The sequence below is a fragment of the Leucopleurus acutus genome, assembly GCF_964270905.1.
Source record: "Leucopleurus acutus genome assembly, chromosome: 9".
NCBI lineage: Eukaryota > Metazoa > Chordata > Mammalia > Artiodactyla > Delphinidae > Leucopleurus > Leucopleurus acutus.
The window spans coordinates 16,021,074-16,048,112 of NC_139144.1; the positions used below are offsets into that span (position 1 = coordinate 16,021,074).

Below are 27,039 nucleotides of genomic sequence, written 5' to 3' on the forward strand. Positions count from 1 at the left end.
TAACTTAAGACCAATGTTTCTTTATTAATTACCTGTCTGGATGATCTATCCATTCATGTAAGTGGGGTAGTAAAGTCCCATACTATTATTGTATTGATGTTTAGTTCTTCCTTTAGCTCTGTTAATATTTGCTTTCTATATTTATGTGTTCCTATGCTGAGTGCGTAAATATTTACAAATGTTATATACTCTTGTTGGACTGACCCCTTTATCAGTATGCAACGCCCTTCTTTGTCTCTTACCACAAAAGTCTATTTTGTTGGATATAAGTATTGCTACCAGAGCTTTGTTTTGGTTTCCATTTGTATGAAATACTTTTTACATACATTCACTTTCAGTCTGTGTGTGTCCTTACATCTGAAGTGAGTCTCCTGTAGGCAGCATACATATGGGTCTTGTGTTTTTATCTATTCATCTACTCCATGTCTTTTGAATGGTGAATTTAGTCCATTTACATTTATAGTAATTATTGATAGATATGTACTTATTGCCATTTTGTTAATTGTATTCTGATTGTTTTCTAGTTCCTCTGTTCCTTTCTTTTTCTCAGAAAAACAATCCTGGTATTAAAAATCCCTTTAAAATGACTTTTCCCTTTGTGTTTGGACTAGTAGACAGGTCAATTTTTAGCATAATTTAAGATACTATGATTCTTCATTTAAAAATACAGCCAGAGGGCTTCCCTGGTGGCGCAGTGGTTGAGAGTCTGCCTGCCGATGCAGGGGACACAGGTTCGTGCCCCGGTCTGGGAAGATCCCACATGCCGCAGAGCGGCTGGGCCCCTGAGCCATGGCCACTGAGCCTGCGCATCCAGAGCCTGTGCTCCGCAACAGGAGAGGCCAAAACAGTGAGAGGTCTGCGTACTCAAAAAAAAAAAAAAAAATACAGCCAGATACATCAATTTTACAAAACCAGAGTGCTAATTTAGACTCTATCCTTAGGATTTGTAAGCATAGAAAAAGCATACTTTTAGGTGCTAACACAGGGAGTCTTGAGTATAGACTTAGCAACATTGCTCTAGGCAAAACTGAATTTTCCTGGCTTTGTGCAAAATGAGTTGTTGCATATATTATCCACCCATCCCAAATATTATAGATTACCTTGCACACAGTAGCAAACTGTTGGTTATTTCCTGCTCCAACTACGAGATATCCATCCTTGGTTTTAAAAGCCTAAAATAAATACATACATACATAATTATATAATTTTACATATTGAGAATACCACAAAAATTGTCTTTAATTTTTCAAACTTTTATATAGAATCCTTGTTCTAAAGTAATGTTATTAGTTAAATCAATATCAACTAATTAGTATATTTTTCCCTTATATTTGCATAGTTGTCATTTGAGGTTTTCAAAGCACTTCCCATCTCTTCCACTAACTGTTATATCATTGGAAGCAGGGGGGGAAATGTGTGACTTAGAAAAATAAAGAAAATACTGGATTTTCATAACATCAAATTCTATATTCATTATAGTATGGATTAATGTTGGATTTTCCCCAAACTCTGTGTTTTGTTTGTTTCCAGTTTTTCTCATAGGGCAAAAAGAATGACAGTACATTGTTTTCTACAAAGCATACGAAGAATACATGGAAAAAAGGAAGGAAATAAGGGAGGGAGGAGAGAAGGAGGAAAGAAAGGAGAGTGGGGTGGAAGGAAGATGAGTAATGGAGCTATATTTTTGTCTTTGAAAATCTTAGATATAAACTTTTGGGTAATTTTCACTTTCTAGTAAGTGAAAAATGACACACCTGGACCTCGTGTGGCCTTATGTATCTGAGAATGCCTGTTCCTTTTAGGAGACATGGTCATTTGGTAAAAGCCAGAGACATATTAGTGACTGATGCCTCCACCTCCCATAGCCTTAGCCCCATGGAGTACTTTGCAGCCTCCCTGATCCACATTTGATCACAGTGATGGTCGGAGGAAACAAATTTTACCCTCAGAAGGCCTCATTCCTGCTTTCTTTAAGTAAATGAGTTGCTTTAGTTTCCTCTCTATGTAAAACTTGCTCTGTATCTTCAACTACTTTTTCTTCACTTACTCCTGCCTCTGAGAAAGATAACTTCTATCTTCCTTGGCACATCTTACTCCTAGGCTAATGACCTTAGTTTTACCTTCACTCACATCCTTCAGAACCCTGCTTAATTAACTTTTATGTCTTCATTTCCACTGGATCCTTTTCTTCTGCTTACATGTAAGCTCGTGCTTACATTAAAAATATTAGAAATAAAATAAAATTTGGGGCTTCCCTGGTGGTGCAGTGGTTAAGAATCCACCTGCCAATGCAGGGGACACGTGTTCGAGCCCTGGTCCAGGAAGATCCCACATGCCGCGGAGCAACCAAGCCTGTGCGCCACAACAACTGAGCCTGTGCTCTAGAGCCTGAATGCCACAACTACTGAGCCCACAAGCCTAGAGCCCATGCTATGCAACAAGAGAAGCCACTGCAATGAGAAGCCCATGCACCGCAATGAAGAGTAGCCCCCACTCACCGCAACTAGAGAAAGCCCGCACATAGCAACAAAGACCCAATGCAGCCAAAAATAAATAAATAAAATAAATAAATTTTTTAAATAAATAAATAAAATAAAATTTGCATCAATCCCGACACCCCTCTCAAGCTATCTTGAAATTTTCTCCCTTCCCTCTATCTCTAAATAATATTAAAGTGCCAGTTCTTCACCAACCACCACATTCCAATGCCCTTTGTCATCAGGATTCTTATCCTAACACTACACTGAAATAATTCTTTCTTGACCCCTCTGTATTATTTGGTACTGTTAACCATACCCTCCTTCAGGAAAGTGTCTTATCTCTGGGCTTTGTCTGGGTTCATCTCCAATCTCTCTGACATGTTTTCCACATGCCCCTTTTACAGGATTATCTTCTCTTAACCTTCAGCATTACTTAAGCATCTGTATTTGGCCTTTTACTTCACTTGCTTCTTATGGTAGCCACTAGCCACATGTGAGTATTAAATTTAAATAAACTAAAATTAAATCAGCCAGTCACAAAAGACTACAAATTGTGATTCCATTTATACGAAATGTCCCAAATGGGCAAATCAATGGAGACAGAAAGATTAGTGCCTGCCTAGGGCTGAGGAAGTTGGGGAAACTTGGAAAGTGACTGCACTAGTACCGGCTTTCTTACTGAGGCAATGAAAATGTTCTAAAATTCACTGTGGTAATGGCTGCACAACTCTGTGAATGCACTAAAAACCACTGAATTGTACAGCTTCAATGGATGAATTGTATGGTATGTGAATTATATCTCAATAAAGCTGTTATTAGGAAAAATTAAGTTAACAGTTCAGTTACACTGACATACTAGCTACATGTCAACCATTCAATAGCTATATGTGACTAGTGGCTGCCATGTGAGACAGTCCAGATAGAGAACATCACAGAAAGTTCTGTAGTACAGTGCAGGTAGACTCAGTTGGTTGACTGTATTTTTTTTTCTTTTATTCTTCCTATACACTATGTGGTATCTGAAGAATTGGAGGCAATTAATAAATGGTTATAAAATGTTAATAAATCACTCAAATGGTTGCTTCCGTATAATAGAGTTGTAGCTAAAATGGATCTCAAGCAAAACACTATAATCGGGTTTTATTCTATTTACATTTTTGCTTGATTTGGAAATTAATGCTACTGAGATATTACATGAACCATTTTAAATGTTTGTATTCCCTTATCCACCAGCCAAGGGAATATAAAAGCAAAATTAGTGTTATACCTAATGCATTAGTGTTTCTTAAACTGCAGAAAGGAGGTCTACAACAGAGCTATGACAGAGGACAAGGATTTTGAGCAGAGATGTCTCAACAAACCGCTGATAATTACGAAGTTACACGGGTTGTTTGTTGGCTTTCTTTTTTATGGGGAAACGTGAGTTGGGGAGTGGATAAGTAATGTGAAGTAACAACGTGTGTTGCCAAGTATAACATGAAGAAAGGTTTTCAAAATTTTGGATCAGTGACATGTTCAATGAGTTTACATTTTGGGGGGTGTTCATTTCCTTTTAATTAATAAAGAAGTGCCTGTTTCTTCCTTAAGCCTGAACCATAACATGAAACATATTTTTACCAATATAATTTTTTTTTTAATTTTAAGCAGAGGTAATTATTTAATGACCATTGGAAAGTAAATACTGAATAGCAGCTCAGCCACCAGGATATAATTAGACTAAGGCTCACCAAGTAGATTTATTAGGATGAAGGTAAGATTATGAGTTCTTTACATAATTATTTGTTCCCTGTTATTATTGCTACAGTGTTTATTTAATAAATATATTTTAAATAAGAAGTTTAAAATACTATATTTTGCTATATACTGAATGTTTATATCCTCCGCAAATTCATATGTTGAAATCCTAACCCCCAGTGAGATGGTATTAGGAGCAAGAACACAGCCATCTCCAAACCAGGGAGTAGAGGCCTCACAGGACATCAAATCTGCCAGCACCTTGATCTTGGACTTCCTAGCCTTGAGAACTGTCAAGAAATAATGAAATAAGAAATAAATGTCTGCTGTTTTAGCCACCCAGTCTATGACATTCTGTTATAGCATCCCAAATGAACTAAGAAATTGGTACTGAGAAATGGAGTGCTGTAGCAAATACCTAAAAATGGGGGAGCAGCTTTAAAACTGGGTAATGGGTAGAAGCTGGAAGAGTTTTGAGGTGCGTGCTAGAAAAAGTCTGCATTGCCGTGACTGGACTCTTAGGGGCAATTCTGTTGAAAGCTCAGAAATAAAAGAGAGTTAGTTGTAGAGAAAGCCTCAGTCTTCTCAGAGAATACCTAGGTAATCCTGAACAGAATACTGGGCGTAAAATTCGTATTGATGAGGTCACAGAAATGAAGAACATGATACTGGAAACTGGAAGAAAGGTGATCTTTGTTATGAAGTGGCAAAGAACTTAGCTGAATTGTGTTCATGTTCTAGCGTTTTGTAGAAGGTAGAACTTGCAAGTGATGAAACTGGATATTTAACTTAAGCTATTTCTAAGCAAAATATTGAAGGTGCGACTTGGCTCCTCCTGACTGTACAATATAAATAAATATAAATATAGTGCAAGTTAAAGACAAGCAAAGAGGAAGCAGAAATGCAAGATTTGGAAAATTCTCAGCCCATCAATACTGTAAAAAATGAGAAAATATGGTCAGAAGGAAACACTAAGGGGATGGCCAAGTGACCGTTTAAGGAGATGTCCTTCAGTAGGTGAATGGGTAACGTAACACTGTTATACGTCCAGAAAACGGAATGTTTTTCAGCACTAAAAAGAAATGAGCTATCAAGCCATGAGAAGACATGGAGGAACCTTAAATGCATATTACTAGGAAGCTAATCTGAAAAGGCTACATACTGTATGATTCTCAACTATATGACAATCTGGAGAAGGCAAAACTATGGACAGAGTAAAAAGATATCAGTAGTTGTCAGAGACCGTGGGGAGGGAAAGATGAATACGCAGAGTATAGAAAATTTACAGGGCAGTGAAAATGCTCTGTATGATACTATAATGGTGGTAAGTGTCATTTGTCTAAATCTATAGAATGGACAACACCAAGTGTGAGCCCTAATGTAAACTATGAATTTTGGATGATTATAGTATGTCAATGCAGTTATACCAATTTTACATGTGGAGGCTGTGCATGTGTAGGGGGAGGAGATATATGGGAAAATTTCTATACTTTCTGTTCAATCTGGAACCTAAAACTGCTCTAAAAAATTAATTTAAAAAAAAAGAAAAGCAAGAAGCATCCTCGTGGTGATGATAACGTTCTGTATCTCAATGTCAATATCCTGGTTGTGATATTGCACTAGAGTTTTGCAAGATGTTACCAGTGGGATAAACTGGGTAAAGGGTACACAGGCTCTATCTCTACTATTTCTTAAAATACATGTGAATCTACGATTATTTCAAAGTTTTTCTTAATTAATTTTTTTAAAAGATGATGGCATATAAGATTAGGGCCCCGACAACAGAGGAGGAAGAAAATGGGTTCAAGAAATATTTAGGTGGTAAAATGTACGCATTTGGTAATCTACTAGTTGGTAATGACTTGACTATGATGGTTAAGAGTTGAAGGCTGAGGAAGAAGAAGGTGTCATGGGTAACATTTAGGATGCTGAGGAACTTTTGAGATACTCCAGTGGAAATTTCAAGTGAGCAGGACTTGGGGACCAGATGAAAGGCTGAACTGTAGATAAAACTTGGGAGTCACTGGCTTATAATCTATAAGTGAAGCTATCACGTAGATGAAGTCATTTAGGAAGAGAGTTCAGACTGTAGAGCGGGAAATAAAGGGAGCCAAGGGAAAATCTGAAGGTCACCCCCATTTGAAGCCCAGGCACAAGAGGAGTTAGCCAGGGAATAAGATGAGGACTGAAGAATGCCCACAAGGTGGTCTTTCATCAACTCAGCCAAGTGCTGTGCTGGTGTCACAAAGTGGACAGAATGCAGTTTGAAACGGATCAAGGATTAAGGAACAGTTACGGAGATGGAGAGAGAACATGTGAACATCTGTTTGAGAAGTCTGGCTGTGAAGGGGAAGAATAAGCAAAAGACTGAGAACACAGGATGGGCATGGGTGCAGATACAGGTCCCCGTGATGGTCTGGTGATGGGAGGTTGAGGAAGTTCCCAGTGCTTCTATTTGCTTGTGAACTAAGGGGTGAAGTCATCAGCTGAGAGCAGCGTTGGGATAAATGACTGGAAGACCAAAAAGAGTGGAGACGTTCTGATGTATCATTGAAGAGAAAGGGGCAGAAAACTGGCAAGATAAGCATAACTGGAATGCTGAAGTGCTGAGAGCCCAAATGAGTGATTTTCTCCATCGTCTCTCAGTTTCAGACATAGAATAAATGGATATTTGCATTCTCTAGCGTTTTGTCAGATGGATATGACAAAAGATACAGGTGTAGGAAAATTAGAAAACTAGCCATAAGGTTATTGAACCATGAGCTATGGACTATCTAGATATGGAAGAAGGTGGTAGAGATAGGAGGAGGTTATGGATAGGGCAAAGGGAGAGGTGTCAGTGGATAAGAAATCCTGATGAAGTCAAAGACCAACCATAGTGGGAGTAGTTGAACATACACAGTGGAAGACAGGTGACTATGGATGGTCAAAATGTAAAACGCTTCATTTAGTGTTTACTGAAGCGAAGCAGTTTCAATGTGAAGTGAGAGCTACAGTGTGAGGTGACTAGAATAGTTGTTGATAAAAGGTAAGGACTCACTAAATATCATTATTAGTAAATAGTTACTAATATGCTGGTTCCTACATAAAAGGAACTCCCTAGTGCATTCTAACCCTTTGGATCTTGATTCCTGGGCCCTTATCCACTCTGCAAACTCTCTTACCTCATTGCCTTGGTCACCTCACTCCCCATACCAGGCAAGATTAGTGACCACATGCTATGCACACACACACCTCTAGCAGGTTTTCCATCACAGGGAGAACTCAAATCAAAAGCATCAGACTGGCCCACAAACACTCAGGGCTGGGATGTTTCTCTTGTAAAGAATTTAAGCCTCTGGGGCTTCCCTGGTGGCGCAGTGGTTGAGAGTCCGCCTGCCGATGCAGGAGACACGGGTTCGTGCCCCAGTCCAGGAGGATCCCACATGCCGCAGAGCGGCTGGGCCCGTGAGCCATGGCTGCTGAGCCTGCGCTCCGCAACGGGAGAGGCCATGGCGGTGAGAGGCCCGCGTATCGCAAAAAAAAAAAAAAAAATTTAAGCCTCAAGAGGAAAGAAACAATTGCTTCTGCATGAAATGATGAGAGAAAGGGCAGCAAGTGTCTGTAGTTTTGAAAGGACAGGCCAACACCAAGCCTTTCCTCAGAGGAGACCAGATTTCATTATTCCTGAGAAAATAAACACCTCTCATTGTGAGCTGTGCTTATTCAAGGGTGACAAGTGGCACTGGTAGGGAGACCACACAAATTGCATGGTTCTCTTCACATTCTAGTCATAATCAACCCCTTCTCCTTGGGAGAGAGGTGGTTTTCAGGCTGAGAAAATACTGATGGAACAAGGGATTAGATATCCCAAGGAAACTGCACAACTTATGAGCACATTGGGAGACATGTAAAGAGGACACAGGGATTCAAAGTTTAGTTCCTGTAGTTAGAGCAGTTTCAGATGTAAACTGTGACCACACCTGAGAAACTGAAGGGGAGAGATGTAACATACAGGGGTAGAGAATATTGAGCAGACAGGAAAGCAGCGAAGTAAGAGGTCAGTCAGGAATTCCCACTGCTCTTGAAGTTGCTATTGATCCCCAGATACCCTGCTTTCTGAGCTTCCAGCCATGCTAACCTGCTCTGACGATGTCTTCATTACTGAGCTGACAGAACTACAGAAGGACTTCTAGAAGTTCTGCATCAACTCAATATATTATCAGACGATCAAATGGGAAAAGGAAAACAGGAACTTCCTCCGTCACCCTCTCAAACTACTGTATCGGTGCATCAGTATTTTCTCTGATCTAAAAAAGGTACATACAGTTGGTAGTGTGTCTACTTCAAAAACAAGAGCACCAACTTCAAACCCTCCTGGAGCTACTTAATTTTTAACAAGATTTTCTTCCACAAAAGGTAACCATTGCTAAACGACTTCATCACCCACTGGAAAGAGACATTCCATGAAGTTTAACTCATGGCCATGAGAATGTTTTCTGGAATGTCAAGAAGTTATGACTTTGGGTCTGTGCTAGTACATCGTGACAAATTTAGAGCACTATTTCCTACCACTAACAGTTCAGTTCACCTTATGGCTGAGCCAGATGGCAATGAGACACAAACTGCTTACAGCTCAAGAACAGTGTCATCTATGGGATGGAACTGTGCAAAGTGGTAAAGGAGTCCGGGAGGCCCTAATTTCACCTACTACCTACTTCTCTACACATTTTTTCATGGGGAATAAGCAGTTTTGAACACCCATTTCTGAATACTAAATACAAGCCCTTGCCCTGAATTCTAGAATAGCTTTGAAAGCAATATTATGTACTGATTTCCTGCCACCCCAGATCCAGGTCAGGATTTTCCAATACCATAGGAAGTTTGAATGTTCCTTGAGCTCCTTCAAATCAATTAAATCCCATTTCAAATAAAAAATATTTAGAATTTTCAATCACTCATTATTTGATACTAGGTGCGCAGGCAAGGGCAAGAAAGGAAATGGAAACTGTCCTATTTTGCATCTTCTTCACCAATTATCAGTGGATATTATTTTTCTTAAAAAAGAAGTCCTTTGTGAGGAAAGCCGGCTGTTAGTCAAGAAGGCAGCCATCGTGCATCTTGGACACAATGTACAATGGCACACGGGGTTGCTTTTCCTGGAAAGTATGGGTTAGAAACCAGTTTTGATGATTCTGAGTCGACTGTTTTATAAATTGATTGTTTTAAGCCAGATTGTTTGGAAGAGCCTGCCAAAAGCACCTACTATTTAACGGAAAGTAACAAAAATTTCTGGACAAGAGTCCACACTGATTTTTCAGGAGCACTTCAAGGTAAAAATTCCTTGACTGTGTTAAGCATTTTTTAAGTGCTCTTTGTTTTATCTCCAACATGTTACAACAGTCATAGTTCCGTACTAGTTATGTACCATACATGAGAATATCATTTCTGACAATGAGCCTACATTTATCTAAGACTAGTTAAAAGCATTCATAGGCTAGAACTTTATTCAGGCTGTCACCATAACAGTTCACCTTCAAGCAAAAAATATAGCTAGAACAGAATATTAACCACAGTTACAATAACAATATTATTGTAAAGTGGATTATAGAGTGGATTGCCAATAAGATTTTTGAAACACATTTTAACTCCATCATGTCTCAAGATTTATCAATGACAAAATGTAAGGCACACACGGTGAGACTGGGATTAGGGGAGAGGCCTGACATTAGACCTACCCACTAGACCTGAAGAGGCACTGGGGTACCGGTCCAGTTGAAAGTGGAATTTCAGCCCAGAGTATAGAAAGTGTGAATAAGCATGGCTTAGGAAGGCATTCAGCCAGATAAAGTATGGGGGTATAGGAAGGGAATGGAGTAAGAAATTTTGACAGACTAATTCTTGAAAGTCTGACAGTAGGCAGTCGGCTCCTGAGATTTATAGGCAGAGGCTGCAGGATCCCAGTTATGGGAATGAGGTTCAGAGACTTGCCTCCAAATTCCCACATGAAGAATTGTGAAAGAAAGCCAAAGGGTGGAGGGATAGTAACCAGGTAGTTAACTAGATGAGAACCTCAGAGAATATAAGCAAAAGCAGAAGCCCAAGCCTTTGAACAAAGACATATGAAGCAATGGCAGTGACATCAGGTGAGCATGGGAGCCTGGCTGGCAGATAAGAACTTAGAGCCTGCTGCAGCTACACCAAGCATCTAGGACAATATCTGGCATAACAGAAGCGTAACACATTTTATTAAATCAAAGCCGATGTATTAATGCTCGATCACAGCAAACCAAGCAATTCAAGAAATACTAGACAGTATACAAAAGGCTTGCTGGCAAAACTAGGAAATGTGAAGTAGCAGAGAGGAGGAAGTGTCAGGGACCCAAAGGTGAGGACTCACTGAGAATGACAAACATGCTCAGAATTGATTCCCACAACAAACTTCCTTCTTCACAGGTTATTGCCTAAGTTTAAGGGTGAAGATAAGTTTATAGGGAGATGGAGACTATAATTCCATTAGGAGTTCCGGATGTATCCTGTAGTTGGAACAATGCAGGACTCAGTCCCCCTAATTAAGCACTTATTCATTCTACCACGGTCAAAATTTTGCCCATTCACAAGACAGCCCTCCCATTTTCAGAAGCCATTTAGTTGGCCTGAAAGATCTCTTCCTTTACCTCCCTAACACTCAAAGCCAAGGGTTTGTTTACCCATTGCGGTGTTTGGAGGCAAGGAAGTTGTTATCCTATAGGATGGTGAGGAGAAATCTCCTAGCATCTCACCACAGGGCAGGACCATCAAAGATGCATTCATACCGCCACCACCTCCAACCATCAATTCCATCATCATCTCCCCAAACCGGTACCCATAGCAGATGGTGCTGTGTAACTCTGGCACTCTGTCTTGAAGCATATAGGATCAGCCTTAGTATTCTTTCCAACAAATAACCCAGATAGCTACTACCAAATAATTGAACATTAACTGGAAGTAAAATTTCTTTTGCATCCAAATATAAAATGGGTTCCTGTACAGAGGCTTGGAATCTAAAGTATACAGGTTCGCAATACATCTTTGGGCTTGGCCCAAAGATCATGGAAAGAACTAATGGCTACTCAACTTATGCAGTGAAGAATAAGTGCTTATGGTAAGGCCCGGCTGACTCACAGGAACAAGTGAAATGTAGTCCTCATGGGATAACCAAGTATCTTAAACAAGTCAACTCCAGGGTCCGAAGAAGCTTAGAGGAAGGCTCCATTTTAAATATTTATAGACATCTCTAACTAAGGAAAGTGATGGAAAAGGTGGTAGGCTGCAAGCAGCTGGTAGGACCTTGATGAGATGGCCACATTCCAGGATCTGAACCAGTTCTTTAAAGGACTCATTCCTTCTTCTGTGTGATCAGGACCTGGGAGCCTAACCCAGGCCATCTGTCATGCATGTGAGATTAAGGAAGAGACCAGAATGATGAATTGCTACTGTAGTGAGAAATAACTATATTAGAGGCCAGAATCTTTGAAGACTAAATGATCAATGAATTCTCTCCCTGGGAAGCTAAAAATCAAAAGGCAAAATTAACAGAATTGAGCATGGATTAATTGTTTCTTGTCTCAAGCCCTTATGAATCTGGAAACTGAGTGAAGCCTGAATCTATTGATGGAAAGGTCAGTAGACCCTTCTGTGTGTGCCTCTAAGAAGAAGGGAAAAACGAGCCCAGGCTTTTCAGCAGAGGGAGTCATGCTGAATTGCTAGAGGACTGAAGTCTCAAAATGCACCTCAACTATTTCCATTTCATGACATACAAGAAAAAACAATATGTACTCTGAATATTATTCTGTACATTCCTGTTTCAATCACTGGTGACCCAAAAGCGCTGGACTCACTCACATGGGCACATACACCACAACTGAGGTCATGGGAGTGTTATGCAAGGTTCTTTTGCATCAAAATTTAGACCAACTAGGAAGTTGTCCCTTCCAAAGTAATTTAACATCAGAGCCATTAGAAGCATTCTTCCAAAACAACCTGAAAAAAATTTTTCAGTAAGTCCTTCCAGTAGGTCAAAAGGTGAAGAAAGCAATAATTCTTTTCTCATCTCCATAACCACTTAAGAAAAGGTATTTGGTATTTCTATGACCCCAGCCAACATTAACAGGTCATATTAGCTAAAAGGTCAGGGGTTACAGGAGATTGTTTTATTTCAGAGTTTATTCTCTGTTTGAATAATTGTTTCATTTCAGTTCCTCTGGGATTCATGCTCTGTAAATAAAGATGGGAGCTAGTTAAGCATTTTTATGCATAATAGAATGTGCTGGAAATAATTTACCATTGCTTGTCTTCTCAAACACTAAAATTCTTCATCCCAATTACGGTAAATGTTTAATTTGCACTCCTCCCTCAACACCCCCGAAGCAGCAGCTCTGTACATGGCCTGACCGACCACTCCTCATCCCTAGTTGACGAGACTCACGTGGGTATTACTCCCAAGCCAGCCAATCGATTCACCGATCAGGAATCAATTACATCAGCTTGACAATTCAAAAGGCCACTTGGGGGTGGGGCTGGAATGACCATATGAGGCTTAAGTAATTAAGTAAGAAAGCCTCAGAAAGACTAAAACTGAGACAAAAGACCAGACTACACCAAAGAAACAGACAAGGACTAAGCAACTGCCGCACGCCCGATGGCATCCTGATTCTCATGAAATGGAACTGTACTTTCCTTTCTGCAAAATCTCTGTAGCTTTACAATAGCCTCCCCTTATCCACCCCCCCATCCCTGTTTATGAGTTAGTTTGACTGCATTTCTGCTTGTTAGAACCAAAAAAGATTTAATCCTAGATTTCCTAAACTGTGCTATATGATGCAAATTCAGGGTCGGTATCTGACTGAAGTTCTCCTGCACACTGGAGTTTGGGGGAGTAGTGAACAAGAAGGCTGGGTCTATATCTTATGGACTTATGATCTGTTTGCTCCACACAGGGCCTGACATATAGGAGGATCTCATATTTATTTGAAAATGGATTTTTACAGAAGATTTTAAGCCAGCATTTCCCAAATTAATTTCACAAAACACTGTTCCGTAGGGTGTTAATAACAATGTTCCCTCTGTTTTTCTCTCTCAGCACCACACACACAAAACTTTTCTTCACTTGAATAAGTTTGAGAAATGCAAGCTCAACAGCTTTTTTACTCTACTTTTCAAAACCCTTAATGTGCTAGCAAATTTATGAATCTCCAAAAGGGGCCTAGAATTTTAAAAAAGGAGTTTGCCAAATTAGTTTGATCATGAAACTCTTTTGGTAAGGATGCCAATTAATTTTTCCCAGAAGAGTGTTCCACAGAAAAGTTTAAAAAGGGCCAGGCAAACTGTCAGGCCTATACAGGAGCAAGGACCCTGCTGACATCCAGAAGAATCTATAGAGTGTGACCTTTCATTTTCTTCAGTGTTGTTTCACAAATTAACTGATATATTTAAAGTGTGATTTAATATTATCCCCTAAAGAATAAACTATGTTTGCAATTTTATATAAGTCCCTAAATGAAGGCTTTGGCTAAACGCCAAGAGAATACTGATTTATTTTGCCTTAATCCGTATTTTCCATCCAATAAAGTTCCATTTTTTAAATATGATAGCTAATTATTTAGACAGGATGTTTTTTAAAAAATGATCATGAAATCTCATTCATCAGGTGTTCCGAGAAGAAAATGACATTTGCGAAGACCAAATAGTTTAAGTTCTTCAGGAACCTCCCTCCACATGTTGTTCAATTAATACTCAGTTTTTAATTACGTAACTATATATAATAAATTATTCTGCTCTCAGATAGTAGTCCGTCTCTGCTTCCATTCCCTACCATTCATTCATTCCTCCCTTCCTTGCCTGGGATGGCTCCTATTCAGCACTTCACCAAATCTACTCTCAACTGACATCTTAATCACAACATTTTTTTCTCAAAGTCCTCACTTTTTTTGATCTCCTTGCCCTTCCTAACCACCTTCTCCTGTTTTACCCTGGAGAGAAACTATGCAATCTTACTTCCTTCCAATCCAATTCCTCCTACTCTGTGGGATTTCTGTGCTTTTCTCCTCAGTCTCTTTCTTCTCCTTCAGCTCTGTGATTGAACCATGACTTCTACAGGGATTCTCTTTGTAACACTGACCCACTTCCAAATTCTTGTCCTAAATTTTTCAAAGTTGGTAATCAAAACTGAACCACTTAACTACCATCTAAACCAGGACTGTGACAGGTTAGAAAAGCCCCTTGGGAAACCATCATAAAGCTGGAACACATAAAGCTGGAACACATAAAGGGTAAAAGTGTAATGAGAAAGACCCATTCATGAGAAAAGGTGGGAGGAAAAAAGACTTCCCTGAATAATCCGAATCATGGCTTTTCCTTAAAGAGGTTCAAATCTATCACTAGGGTCTGAATAGCGAAAGCCGAAAAAATGGTCCCTGCTTTCCATTAGGTCCCTTAGGGTGCCATGCAAGAAGTAAATACAAACTCTATTCAGAAGAACACCCTCAACCTAAATTGAAAAGGATATACACTGAGATAGCCCAATTATCTTTGAGCCCGCAATCCAACATTACACAATATACAAGGAAATAAGCTACTATGAGCAGGAGTTGGCAGAAACAATAAAGAGCAGAATCAGAATCACAGGATCTTCAACTAATGGTGTTTCCAGATAGAAAACATAAAATAACCATAGCTAAAATGTTTTTTAAAATGAGGGGTAGATTCAAACATATGAGAAAAGTATAAGTTACTCTCAAAAAAGGTACATTTTTAAAAGAACAAGATAGAATTTTTAAAAATAAAAATATAATTGATATTTAAAACTCAATGGACAGGTTACAGAGCATATCAGAAAGCTGAAAGGAGAACTGCTGCCTGGAATAGAGGTTTTTAAAAATTAGCTAGAATTCATAAAAAAGAAGAGATCAAAAATGTAAAAGTGATATTAAGAGACAAGGAGGTTAAAATTAAAGCATCCAAATGGAGTTATAAATGGAGAGAACAGAGAAAATGAGGGAAATGCTATATATGAAAAGATAATGCCTGAGAATTAATTCTGTAAACTCAATGGATCCCAAGTGGAACAAAGAAGAAGAGACGTACATCTAGATAAACCATAATAAAACTGAAGAATATCAAAGACAAAATGTTACAATCATCCAAATAAAAAGATAATCTGTCCTTTTTAAGAATGTCATTTAGATCGGTAGCAGAAACCTCTATAACAATAATAGAAGTCAGGTGATAATTCTAAGATATAATAACAGGCAATACAGGATTTCTTTTCCACATAAAAGTTTATACCTAACTAAAATATTCTTAAAGAATAATCTTGAAATAAAGTCATTTTCAGACTAATAATGTCCGAGAGAGTTTATCACCACCAGATCCTCACCAAAGCAATTTCTAAAAAAATATGCTTTAGAAAGAAGGAAATTAAACCTAGAAAGAATGAGATACAAAAGGGAATGGTGAGAAAATAAAGTAAAATATAGTATTTGAGTGAATCTAAAACACTAATATTAAAATAATAATAATAATTAGTAAGGCAGTAATGGGGATGAACCACTAAGATCTCCCTTCAAGAGAGAACCTGATGTGGGGTGACATCAGCAAGATGGCAGAATAGGAAGCCCCAGATCCTCTTTCCCTCAACAACAGTACATAGACCAATTCCCTTTATGAGAAATCCAGAAAATGGTTAAGAGGCTTCTGCATGCCAGGTTCCCAGGCAAGTGTGAAACCAGTCACATCAAAGCCAGTAGGAAAATTTGTGGCACTCATCTGCCATACCCCCCCAACCCCTACTCAGTGCATCATTATTGGGAGAAAACTCCCAGTTGCTGGCTTCTTCCTGGGGAGGGAAAGAGAAGACTGAGACGTACAGCCACTGTGCAGACTTTTTGAGACGCTGCCTGAGGGACAAGGTTTCTGTCTCACTTGTCTCAGAGAACTTACAGGACACAGTATACCCTAGATGCCTGGGGGTTGCTGAGGAAAAAAAAGAGAGAGAGAGAACTGGGTGGCATCTACTATTCCAGAGGATCCACAGTATGACAGACAGAGGTGTACAACGAAGTGGCCTCTCACTCAAACAGGGAAAGAGACGAGTAAAGTATGCATCCAATATTCCAGCTCTTCAGGGGGCTGCTTAAGCAACTGGTTTCTGCCTCTCCAGTCTCAGAGCACTTATGTGACACAACATACACTAGATACCTGGGGGATGCTGAGAATAAAAGAGAGCTGGGAGTTTGCTGCACATCTAGAGAACCTGCAGTACTGCAAACAGACACCAGAGGGAGGAAGAGGTTATGAGATCCTGAAAAGAGAAAGTGCAGTCCAGGGAAGATGCGTCCACCAAACAGGTTTAAAAGGCCTCCAGAATCTCTAGCTAGGCTGATTGGTAAAGGTCTTTCCCTTTACAGAGCCAGCACATAAAGACTGGAAAGGTGGCTGTGGTTTTCCAAATGCATGGATCCCAGCACAAAGTTGTAAGGCACATGAAGAAACAGAAGCATGGCCCAATCAAAGGAACAAAATTATTCTACAGAAAGCGACCCTAAAAAGACAGGTTGCTATGAATTACTTGACAAAGAATTCTAAATAGCCATCATAAAGATGTTTGATGAGCTCAGGGAAACTATGCATGAATAAAATGAGACTATCATTAAAGAGACAGAAAATACAAAGAACTAAAATGAAATTTTGGAGCTGAAGAATACAGTAGCTGATTGAAAAAATTCACTAGAGTTTGTTGTTCACTAAGTTAACCAACAGCAGACTTAACCAGACAGAAGAAAGAATCAGTGAACTCAAAGATGAGCCATTTTAAATTATCCAGTCACAGGAGCAAAAAGAATAAAGAATGAAGAAAGCATAAGGGACTTATGAGACATAATAAAGCAGACCAATATACACATGTGGGGGTCCCAGAAAGAAAACAGAGAAAGGTGCAGAAGGACTATTGGGAGAAATAATGGTTAAAAACTTCCCAAATCCAGGGCTTCCCTGGTGGCACAGTCGTTAAGAATCCGCCTACCAATGCAGGGGACACAGGTTCGAGCCCTGGTCCAGGAAGATCCCACATGCCACAGAGCAACTAAGCCCATGCATCACAACTACTGAGCCTGCACTCTAGAGCCCACGACTCACAACTACTGAAGCCCGTGCACCTAGAGCTCATGCTCCACAACAGTAGAAGCCACCGCAATGAGAAGGCCACGCACCGCAATGAAGAGTAGCCCCTGCTCACTGCAACTAGAGAAATCCTGTGTTTAGCAACAAAGACCCAATGCAGCCAAAACTAAATTAATTTTAAAAAAAAAACTTCCCAAATCTGGGGGGAGAAATGGATATCTAGATTCAAGAAGCCAAAAAAACCTCAACTAGAATGAACCTAAAGAAGCAAGTCCTTCCCTATCAGTAATTACTGAAAATATAAATGGATTAATCCCTCCCATCAAAGGCATAGAGTGGCTGAATGAATAAATTCCAAACTGAAGTTCAAGATAGAAAAAAACAATATTATTTATTGACTTCTCTATGAATTCACTAATTCTCTCTTGCTGTGTACCAACTGTGGTTAAATTTATCTGGTGGGTTTGAATGTCAGATATATTTTGGTACTCTTTAATGCCTATTAATTCATTTCATATTTCTGTTGAAATATCCTATCTTTTTATCATCATTTTGTCCATCTTTTCCTCTGTTTTTTTAACATATTAATCACGATTAATTTTGAAGTCCTTGTCTATTAATTCCAGTATCTGGACCATCTCTGTGTCTGCTTCAATTGATTATTTTATACCTTCCTTACCAGTCACTTTTTCCAGCTTTTTCACATGTCTACAAATGTGTCTGTTAAAAATTATAAAGGATATATTGCAAAGGTTCTGGATTATGTTAACTTCCTATAAAATTCTGGGATGTTTCTGTTAAGTTTTGTTCTGATGGGCAGGTTGAATTACTTAAAAGATCACCTTGATCTCATCAAGAATTGGCTTTAGCCTTTGTTAAGGTTGGTCTATTTCAGTATTGTCCTTACTCCTAGACTTTGGTCCTTACTCAGAGGGTGTAGTCTTTCCAGGTTCCCAAGATAATAGTACAAAGGTATTGACAAAGCCTACTTTTAGCAGAGCACATCACAATTTATAAAGAATTTTCATAGATGTTATTTTATTTGATCAGACAGGTTCTCTTACTAAGAGAACTAAAAGAAAGGATTCAGCACATACCACAAAACATCCAAAAGTTCTCCAGACATAATAAACTATTCCTTGTCCCAGAATACTTATTCAAGTCACCAGTATTCATTCATTCAATACATATCTATTGTTGACCTACTATATCTTCTTCTGGGTAATATATTAGGCACAGGGGGAGACAAATATGAATAATATACTCTCAAAAAGTCCAATATAAAAGCTTATGATCTTGTGGATAAAGGAAGAAATGAGAGGGCTGACAGAACCGAAATGTCTTCTGTCTCATTTGGTTTCAACATTTTCTTTTCATGGTTGTATTTTGGCTTACAAAGAGCATACAAATAACTGTTTCTTATTATTGGTGAATTTATTTGTGTTTTCTCTATTAATCTTTAATGCACAGGCTTGGCATATATCATGCCCATGTGATCTACCCCCTCCAGCTGCTTCAGGTTGCACAGATTTCCCACAAAACTCCATGATCAAAAGACAGAAATTAAGATGTATAAAGAGCTTAGAAAAAAACAAGTATTTCCAAGTCTATTGGAAGACATCAGAAATTTATGGTGGGGACAAATTTCTTGCTCAGGTTTCTGGAATTCAAATGGATTTTCAAATGGCCTTATCGAAACCTGGAGCCACATTTTAGAACTAAACTGTAAATACAGCTGTAGCCAGTCATCGCATCAGTTAAAAACTCATTCTGAAGCAGCAGAAAAAAAAAAAAATCTTTAGAAAATGTTATATCTAGGGGCTTCCGTGGTGGCGTAGTGGTTAAGAATCCACCTGCCAATGCAGGGGACATGGGTTCGAGCCCTGGTCCGGGAAGATCCCACATGCTGTGGAGCAACTAAGCCCATGTGCCACAACTACTGAGCCTGCGCACTAGAGCCTGCAAGCCACAACTACTGAGCCCACGTGCCACAACTACTGAAGCTCGTGTGCCTAGAGCCCATGCTCCACAACAAGAGAAGCCACCGCAATGAGAAGCCCGTGCACTACAACGAAGTGTAGCCCCCCACTCACCGCAACTAGAGAAAGCCCGCATGCGGCAACAAAGACCCAACAGCCAAAAATAAATAAATAAATAAATTTATTTTTTAAAAAAAGAAAGAAATGTCATATCTAAAAGAAGATGTCTACTGGCCATCAATGATAAGTTTTAAAGTAGCTAATAACAATAGATATTAACTTGGTGTTATTTAACAGTTATCTTTGTATAAGAGTCCAGGAGGGAAGGCCACCAGTGATCTTTGAATCTAGTCAGGATAAGCTCATTGAAATTTGTCTTACACTCTGAATCTCTTTTGAGTCTGGGATGTACCCAGCTCACTTGTATACACTGGAAAGCGTAATATTCCCTGTGTTGCACTCCTTGAAAATACTAAATACCCACCTTGTTGCCCTGCTCAGCAAACAGGTTTCTGTCTCAATTTCTCTACTACGTACCTCTTTTCTCTGTTCAGACTAGAATGTTATCCTAAATTGTGAGTGACTTTTCCAGGACTCTGAGAACCTAATAAGTTCTCTAAGTACTTCCGTCTCAAGGGATAGAATTTTCTCCCTGTAACAGATCTCCCACCACGAAGAGCCTGATCACTTGGGATTATAGCGATAGCTATTCTTTACTAAGTGGTTATATTCGTGCTGGACTCTATGCTAAATTCATTTCATGAATTACCTTGCTTATCAGCACATCCGTAAGATGTAGATAGTATTATTATAAAGTTACTGTAGAGGAAACTGAAGCCCTGAAAGATAAGCAACTTCCTCAAGCTATTAGTTAGCAGAGCCTCCCTGGAGCTAAGGTGCTACTGCTTTTCTGACTTTGAATATACCACCCCACTACTTCGATATCTACCTGATGCTTGCCTTTCTGGTTCAACCTGACATCCTTAGATAATTATTACCTGATCATAACCAAGATCATAATATCCTTTATAAACGGTGTATGGGTCCATTCAGGAAATTTCACAAGGGCCAGCCTCTGCCACCCAGGTAAAGGTCCCTTACTTTAAGCCTCACCCAATCTTTTCCTTCAGCTATATGCTGAATGTCACACAGATGTATGCTGAGGGTCACTTTGTAGAGCCCCAGTGCCACCTCTCCTACGTAATAAAAGCCTCAATTTTGTCCGGATCCAGTTGTCATTTCTCACCCCGGAATGTTCGGTCTTGGAGACAAAAGACCTAGATTCTGCTACTAACTTACTATACAGCCTTAGGCAATCACTTAAACTTGTCAGGTCACAGCTCCCTCACTTATAAATTTAGGGTGTTGGACTGGTCCCTTCCAGCTATTAAATTCTGTGATTTTAAGATCAAACATGAAATCCTGATAGGAGGACTATAATAAAACAATGAAGAAGAAAGAAAATGGTCTGGTCTAGAAGATCTTGCTTATTTTATCATGAGAGTTTGGGGCTATTTTATACATGTTTACATGCACTTAGAGACATTTAAAATGAGGACATTTTATAAGGTAAGAAACAAGAAAGCCCTCAAACACATGAGATTTAAAATGTAGCTCCAGAGTTCACAACACCCTCATCATGTATAAATAGAACATAGAATTTACAACCACTTGCTCTGCAATATATTTCTTTTGGCTGAGAGGTAATGTCAACTACGTGAGCTTCTGAGAACACTAACCTTCATTCTTTATGTTGCTGAGTAAAGTAATACTACTTTGTAAAGACATAGTGTCCTTAGGCACTCAATCTAATTATTACTGTGGGTTGGTTTTTGTTGTTGGTGGTTTGTTTTTGTAAATAATTATAATTGTCCCATTCATCAAGCACCCACTATTGGGTCTGACTCTATGCTTGGTAATTTACATGCATAATCTCATTCTTCCAACAAGCCTGCAAAACATGTATGACTATCCCACTTTACTCATAAGAAAATCAGGTCTCAGAGAGTACAACAGCTTGGCTAAACACTGTTAAATAAGAAACCAAGACAAGAACCCAAGTGTGTTGGGCTCCGCTCTGCCATTCTTCTCAAAGTAACTTAAGTCTGCTTGCTATTTAAATAATAATAGTAGTAAAGTTTATTGAATCCTTATTGTGCAATAATGCTTGTAAGGGTCGCAGCAATCTTCTCAGTTAGACACTATTATTATCTCCATTTTACAGGTATGGAAACTGAAGCATAGAGAAGTTAAGTAATTTGTCCAGAGTTACACAGTTTTAAAAGATCAATGCTTTCAAACCCCTTCCTGCAAACCACTTACAATGTGGCACAGGCTCTAGGTCTAGAGGGAAAGTACTCATTTCTTCTCAAGTTTCACAAATTGATATGTACGATGATTAGACTGATAAGGCAATTATTATAGAGTCTCAACACGGAATTCTTCCACATCTACTATTTTTCCACACATCTACACATATATCAAGTATGTATAAAAAGAAATTACCTTCCAGCCTTGCACATGTTCGCACATTCCTGTCACCATCTCAACTGATTCAGTTCCCTACACCTTGCTTCCCTTCTTTATGAAAAGTGCATAGGCAAGTTTCTCTGCCCATACCAGTAAGGCCAATGATGATGATGATGATGTTATCTTTTTTTTTTCATTTGCATTTGATTTTTATTGAAACATAGCTGACTTATAATGTTTCAAGTGTCAGCAAAGTGATTCAGTTTTATATATATATATATACACACACACACACACACACACACACACATATATGTTCTTTTTCAGATTCTTTTCTATTATAGGTTATTACAAGATATTGAATGTAGTTCCCTGTGCTATACAGTAGAACCTTGTTGCTTATCTATTTTATATAAAGTAGTATGTATCTGTTAATCCCAAATGCAAATTTATCCCTCCCCACCATTCCCCTTTGGTAACCATAAGTTTGTTTTCTATGCCTGTGAGTCTATTTCTGTTTTGTAAATAAGTTCGTTTGTATCTTTTTTAAAGATTCCACATATAAGTGATATCATATGATAATTGTCTTTCTCTGTCTGACTTACTTCACTTAGTATAATAATCTCTAGGTCCATCCACGTTGCTGCAAATGGCACTATTTCATTCTTTTTTATAGCTGAATAATATTCTATTGTGTATATATACCTCATCTTTGTCCATTCATCTGTTGATGGACACTTACGTTGCTTCCATGTCTTGGCTATTGTGAATAGTGCTGCCATGAACACTGGGGTGCATGTATTTTTTCAAATTAGAGTTTTCTCCAGCTATATGCCCAGGAGTGGGATTGCTGGATCATGTGGTAGCTCTATTTTTAGTTTTTTAAGGAGTCTCCATACTGTTCTTCAAAGTGGCTGCACCAATTTACATTCCCACCAACAGTGTAGGAGGGGTCCCTTTCAATGACGATATCTTTTAAATTCTTTCATGATCAGCTATTTCTAACATTTGACACACTACCCCACCATGGCAGAGTATACTTTAAAATTTAAATGTCAAAAAAATAATTTATGAGGGATAGTGTAGGTTGATCACCTAAGACTTGTTTTTACTTACTGAAAATTGAGTGTAAGTAGTCTGGTACCAGCCCAAAGAGAGACACATAACAAATATTTTGTCCAAGAAATGAGAAAAACTTCAAAATAGGGAGCATAAATAATATATGGCCAGTCATTAATTCCAAATAAAATCCTTGATGTTGTAAACATACACTGTGCTAGAGTGTTTAAATATATATACACAGAATCAAATTCTCCACTGCAACATTAACTTTCCATTACCTTTTCAATAGTATCCTATGAAAACATACACATATTCAAGACGGATACTTTATAATAGTAACACATTGGAGCCAGTGTAATGAGGTTTATGTCAGTATTTCCATTTAAGCTACTTTTTTCAGTAGGCTAATGACTGGATCATAAAAATGCAGTTAAATGAAATCTGGCCTGTGTGTTCTTAGTAAGTAACATTTTTAAAAGTGAAAAGAAAAAAAAAAGCAACCGTTGACCATTTAGAAGATTTTTTTTTCAATTATTTTGAGGAGCAGGTACTATAAAAGAAAGTTAAACCAAAGCTTTTAGCAATTAGATTTATAAATATATTTTGAAAGTCTGTTGCTAAATATAGTCTTATCTTTTTTTACAAAATAATCTGTGATTTCAAGTACTTTGATATACATGTTCTTACCAGACACGACATGCCTCAGCAGCAACATTAATATGTTTCTACTGTCACTAGTCACAGTATTTGGGAGTCTAGGTATTCCTAGAAGGGTAGTATGCCAAAGAGTAAGAATGGAATTAAATGTGAAATGATACTGCACTTAAATGTTTACCTGGCTATCTGTTGACAGAGTTGGAAATATGGGCCAGGCATCAAAAACATATAGGTTAAGGTGTCAGCTCTGTTGTTTGCTACTTTGTGCCACCCAGGCAAGGTATTTAACCTCTCTGTGCCTCAGGCATCCCATTTTTAATCTGATAATAATAGTACCTATCTCATAGGATTCATTCATTCACAAAATTGAGCACCTACTGGGGCAAATATCTATAAACTAGACTTCTTGGAACTTGCTTTATTCAAACACAGTTTATGGCCTTCTTAAATCATGGAAAGTTCTCAAAATAAGTACTAGTACTAAGAATTAGTGATTACATGTTCTAGAGAGGCTGTTTGTTTTCACTCTGGTTAGTTCTTTAAGACGGCAGGGATGAAGTGCAATGAAAAGTCTTCAATCTCATTGATTATTTGGCTACTGCAGAACATCTGCTTAGTGTAAATAAGATAAGGTAGCAAATCTACCCAAAGCACCTGATGCTTAATATAACTAATATTCACTGAGCATCTACTTTATTTAAGGACAGTGCCAAAGATCATATTCAGTATAAATTGACGGGAGTGTCTTGAAGAGATACAACTCCAAGTGTAGGACTCTTTTTTTTTTTTTTTTTGGAGTGTAATCGCTTTACAATGTTGTGTTAGTTTCTGCCGCACAGTGAAGTGAATCAGCCATACGCATACACACATCCCCTCCCTCTTGGGCCTCCCTCCCCCTCCAGCCCACGCAACTAGGCCATCACAGAGCACCGAGTTAAGCTCCCTGTGCTATACAGCAGGTTCCCACTAGCTATCTATTTGACACGTGGTAGTGTATTTATGTCAAACCTAATCTCCCACTTCATCCTACCCTACCCTTCCCCTGCTGTGTCCACAGATCCATTCTCTCAAGTGTAGGATTTTGATGTGAAGAGAAAAGAATGAATTCTAAGGACTTCCCTGGTGGTCCAGTGGTTAAGAATCCGCCTTCCAACGCAGGGGACACGGGTTTGATCCCTGGTCGGGGAACTAAGATCCCATATGCCGCGGGGCAACTAAGCCTGTGCACCTCAGCTACTGAGCCCGCCTGCTCTGGAGCCTGTGCACCACAACTAGAGAAGCCTGCATGCCACAACAAAGATCCCACATGCTGTAACTAAGACCTGATGCAGCCAAATAAATATTAAAAAAAAAAAAAAGAAAACAAACAGAATGAATTCTACATAAAGGAAAAAAAGACATATGCTAATACAGCACGGAAAATAGCCAGGAACTAACTGTCACAAAGGGTTCAAAGATAGTGGAAAATGAGTCTGAACAAGAAAGTATAGGCCAAATTGTGAAAATCCCAAGAAAGTGCTTATACATGATTCAATGAAAGATGTTGACAATTTTTCCAAAGGTTTAAATGATTAAATGAGATAATACATATGATAACTTTTAGCACAGTGCCTGCCACGTACTAACCACTAAAAAAAATACTGGCAAATAAATAATTTATTAAAAATTTAATTACACCCCATTCTTAACACTAACAAAATACTACCAACATAAACATGGAATCATGCAACATATTTCTAACCCCTCCCCACCTGCTCCCACCATCTTGTATGTATATTATAAATTTAAGACTAATTTAGAAGCATTAAAATCCATTTTAATTAGATTCCACCAACTTCCAGGAATCAAAAGAAAAGGTACAAAGAGTTCTTCAGGTCACCTAGACCTGGTCTTGATAAAGGAACAAATAACACAAGTGGTAGATATTAGAATTCAACTGTTAGGCACCAGATCACCAAAACATGGTCAATATTTTAATATCTAAGGGAGAGAGCTGGGGCAAGATTAAGGGCTCAAGGCTAGAAGAACAGAGCCCTTCTCTGATAACTGCTCAGAAGGACCTGCCACTTTCTGTGAATGAGTCACAATTCAGTGCGAGTGCACAGTCTTAGGGATGGTGACAAGTATCAGCTTTGGAGAATTCTCAAGGAAGCACTTCCTGACCTCCTTAGAAAGCAGGATCATACTTAACTGTTTGGCTCAACACTAGGTCTCCAGTGCCTGGCACACAGTAGGTAATCAGTAAATATTTGTTGGAGGGACAGATGACAAAACAAATCAACAGGCACATGGAATTAGGGCCAATCATCCTTCCAGACTGGAGGGCAGGAGGAATGGTGAGCCTGGATTCTGGGTACCCTGGAGCCTGGTCTGGTCAGGACAAGAGGTAAATTGTCACTTGCCCTTGGGCACTCAATGAGAATGCTGATGATGCTAGAGGTGAGGTATTGGGGAGAAGACAAAGGAAAAGGCAGGCAACAGATCTCCAGGAACTTGACAATAAGATGGAGACTCAGATAATTAGGTGAAGATGGAAAGTAGAAGGTTAAGGCTAGAAAAAAATCCCCAGACCTGCAAAGGATAGCTCCTAAAGGTCTTTGAAGGGTCCAGGGGTCTCAGTGTGTTGATATGCATCTACTATTACAGCTCTCTAGCTGGCTGGATAAGATAGACTTTGCAGATGCAAAGACAGGGGAAGATAGAGAAGGGGACTCCATGAGAGAGCATAGGGTGGAAACTGAACTGATCAGATAAGAACAATGGATTGATAAGAACATAGGTTAAATAAAGGAAATACTGAAAATACGGTCAGAAAAAAGTCTTGGATTCTTTAACAGCTTCCGGGTTATGGAAGCTGGATTTTAATCAATAAACCTTACAGAGCCTCTGTAAATTCGTGAGCAGGAGAGAGACCTGATCAAAGCTCTGCTTCCAGGTTCAAGAGAGTATATATTAGAAAAAAAGAGGAAAGGGTGTGGCTTGTATAATGGTTCCAGGCAAATGAAAATTAGATAATAAGGTAGGGTTGTGTCCATGGAAATGGTGATGCAAATCACAGCAGCACAAAGAGCCAGTAGAAGAATCTCCCCCATAGTACACTTAGAGACCTCAAACGAAATGTGCAGACATCACCTTTGTAAAAAGCAGTTGACATAATTTGATCTGACTCCTGCCCACCTCTCTACCTCCGTTTCCCATCATCGCTCTCGAGAAACTTTTACCACAGAAAGGAGCAGCAATACACCCCATCTAGTTACCTACCCACTTAACTTCACAGAATGCTATTACTTGTCATCAGAATGTCCTATCCCTACCCTCCTCATTTATCCACTCTTTCTCATGTTTCAGAGTTCACCTCAGCATCTGATTTCCCTAAAGTTCTCTGATCTCCCTGCAGTCCATATACTCCCATAGCAGCCCTCCATATCTCTATCGTGGTGCCTACCGCGTGCTAAGTGTTGATTCAGATTTTCTGTTCTCCCTGGTTAGGAGCACAGGCTCCTGTTTCTGCAATTTATCAG

General features: G+C 39.0%; 1 protein-coding gene across 1 annotated transcript in view; it reads right to left on the minus strand.

Moving 5' to 3' along the window:
• Positions 1-27,039, minus strand: part of SUGCT (succinyl-CoA:glutarate-CoA transferase) — a 683,256-nt gene that overhangs the window by 451,866 nt on the left and 204,351 nt on the right. The window contains exon 10 of the mRNA XM_082846503.1: positions 1,101-1,172. Within this exon, the coding sequence (XP_082702629.1) occupies positions 1,101-1,172 (72 nt within the window). The remainder of the gene's footprint in view (positions 1-1,100; positions 1,173-27,039) is intronic.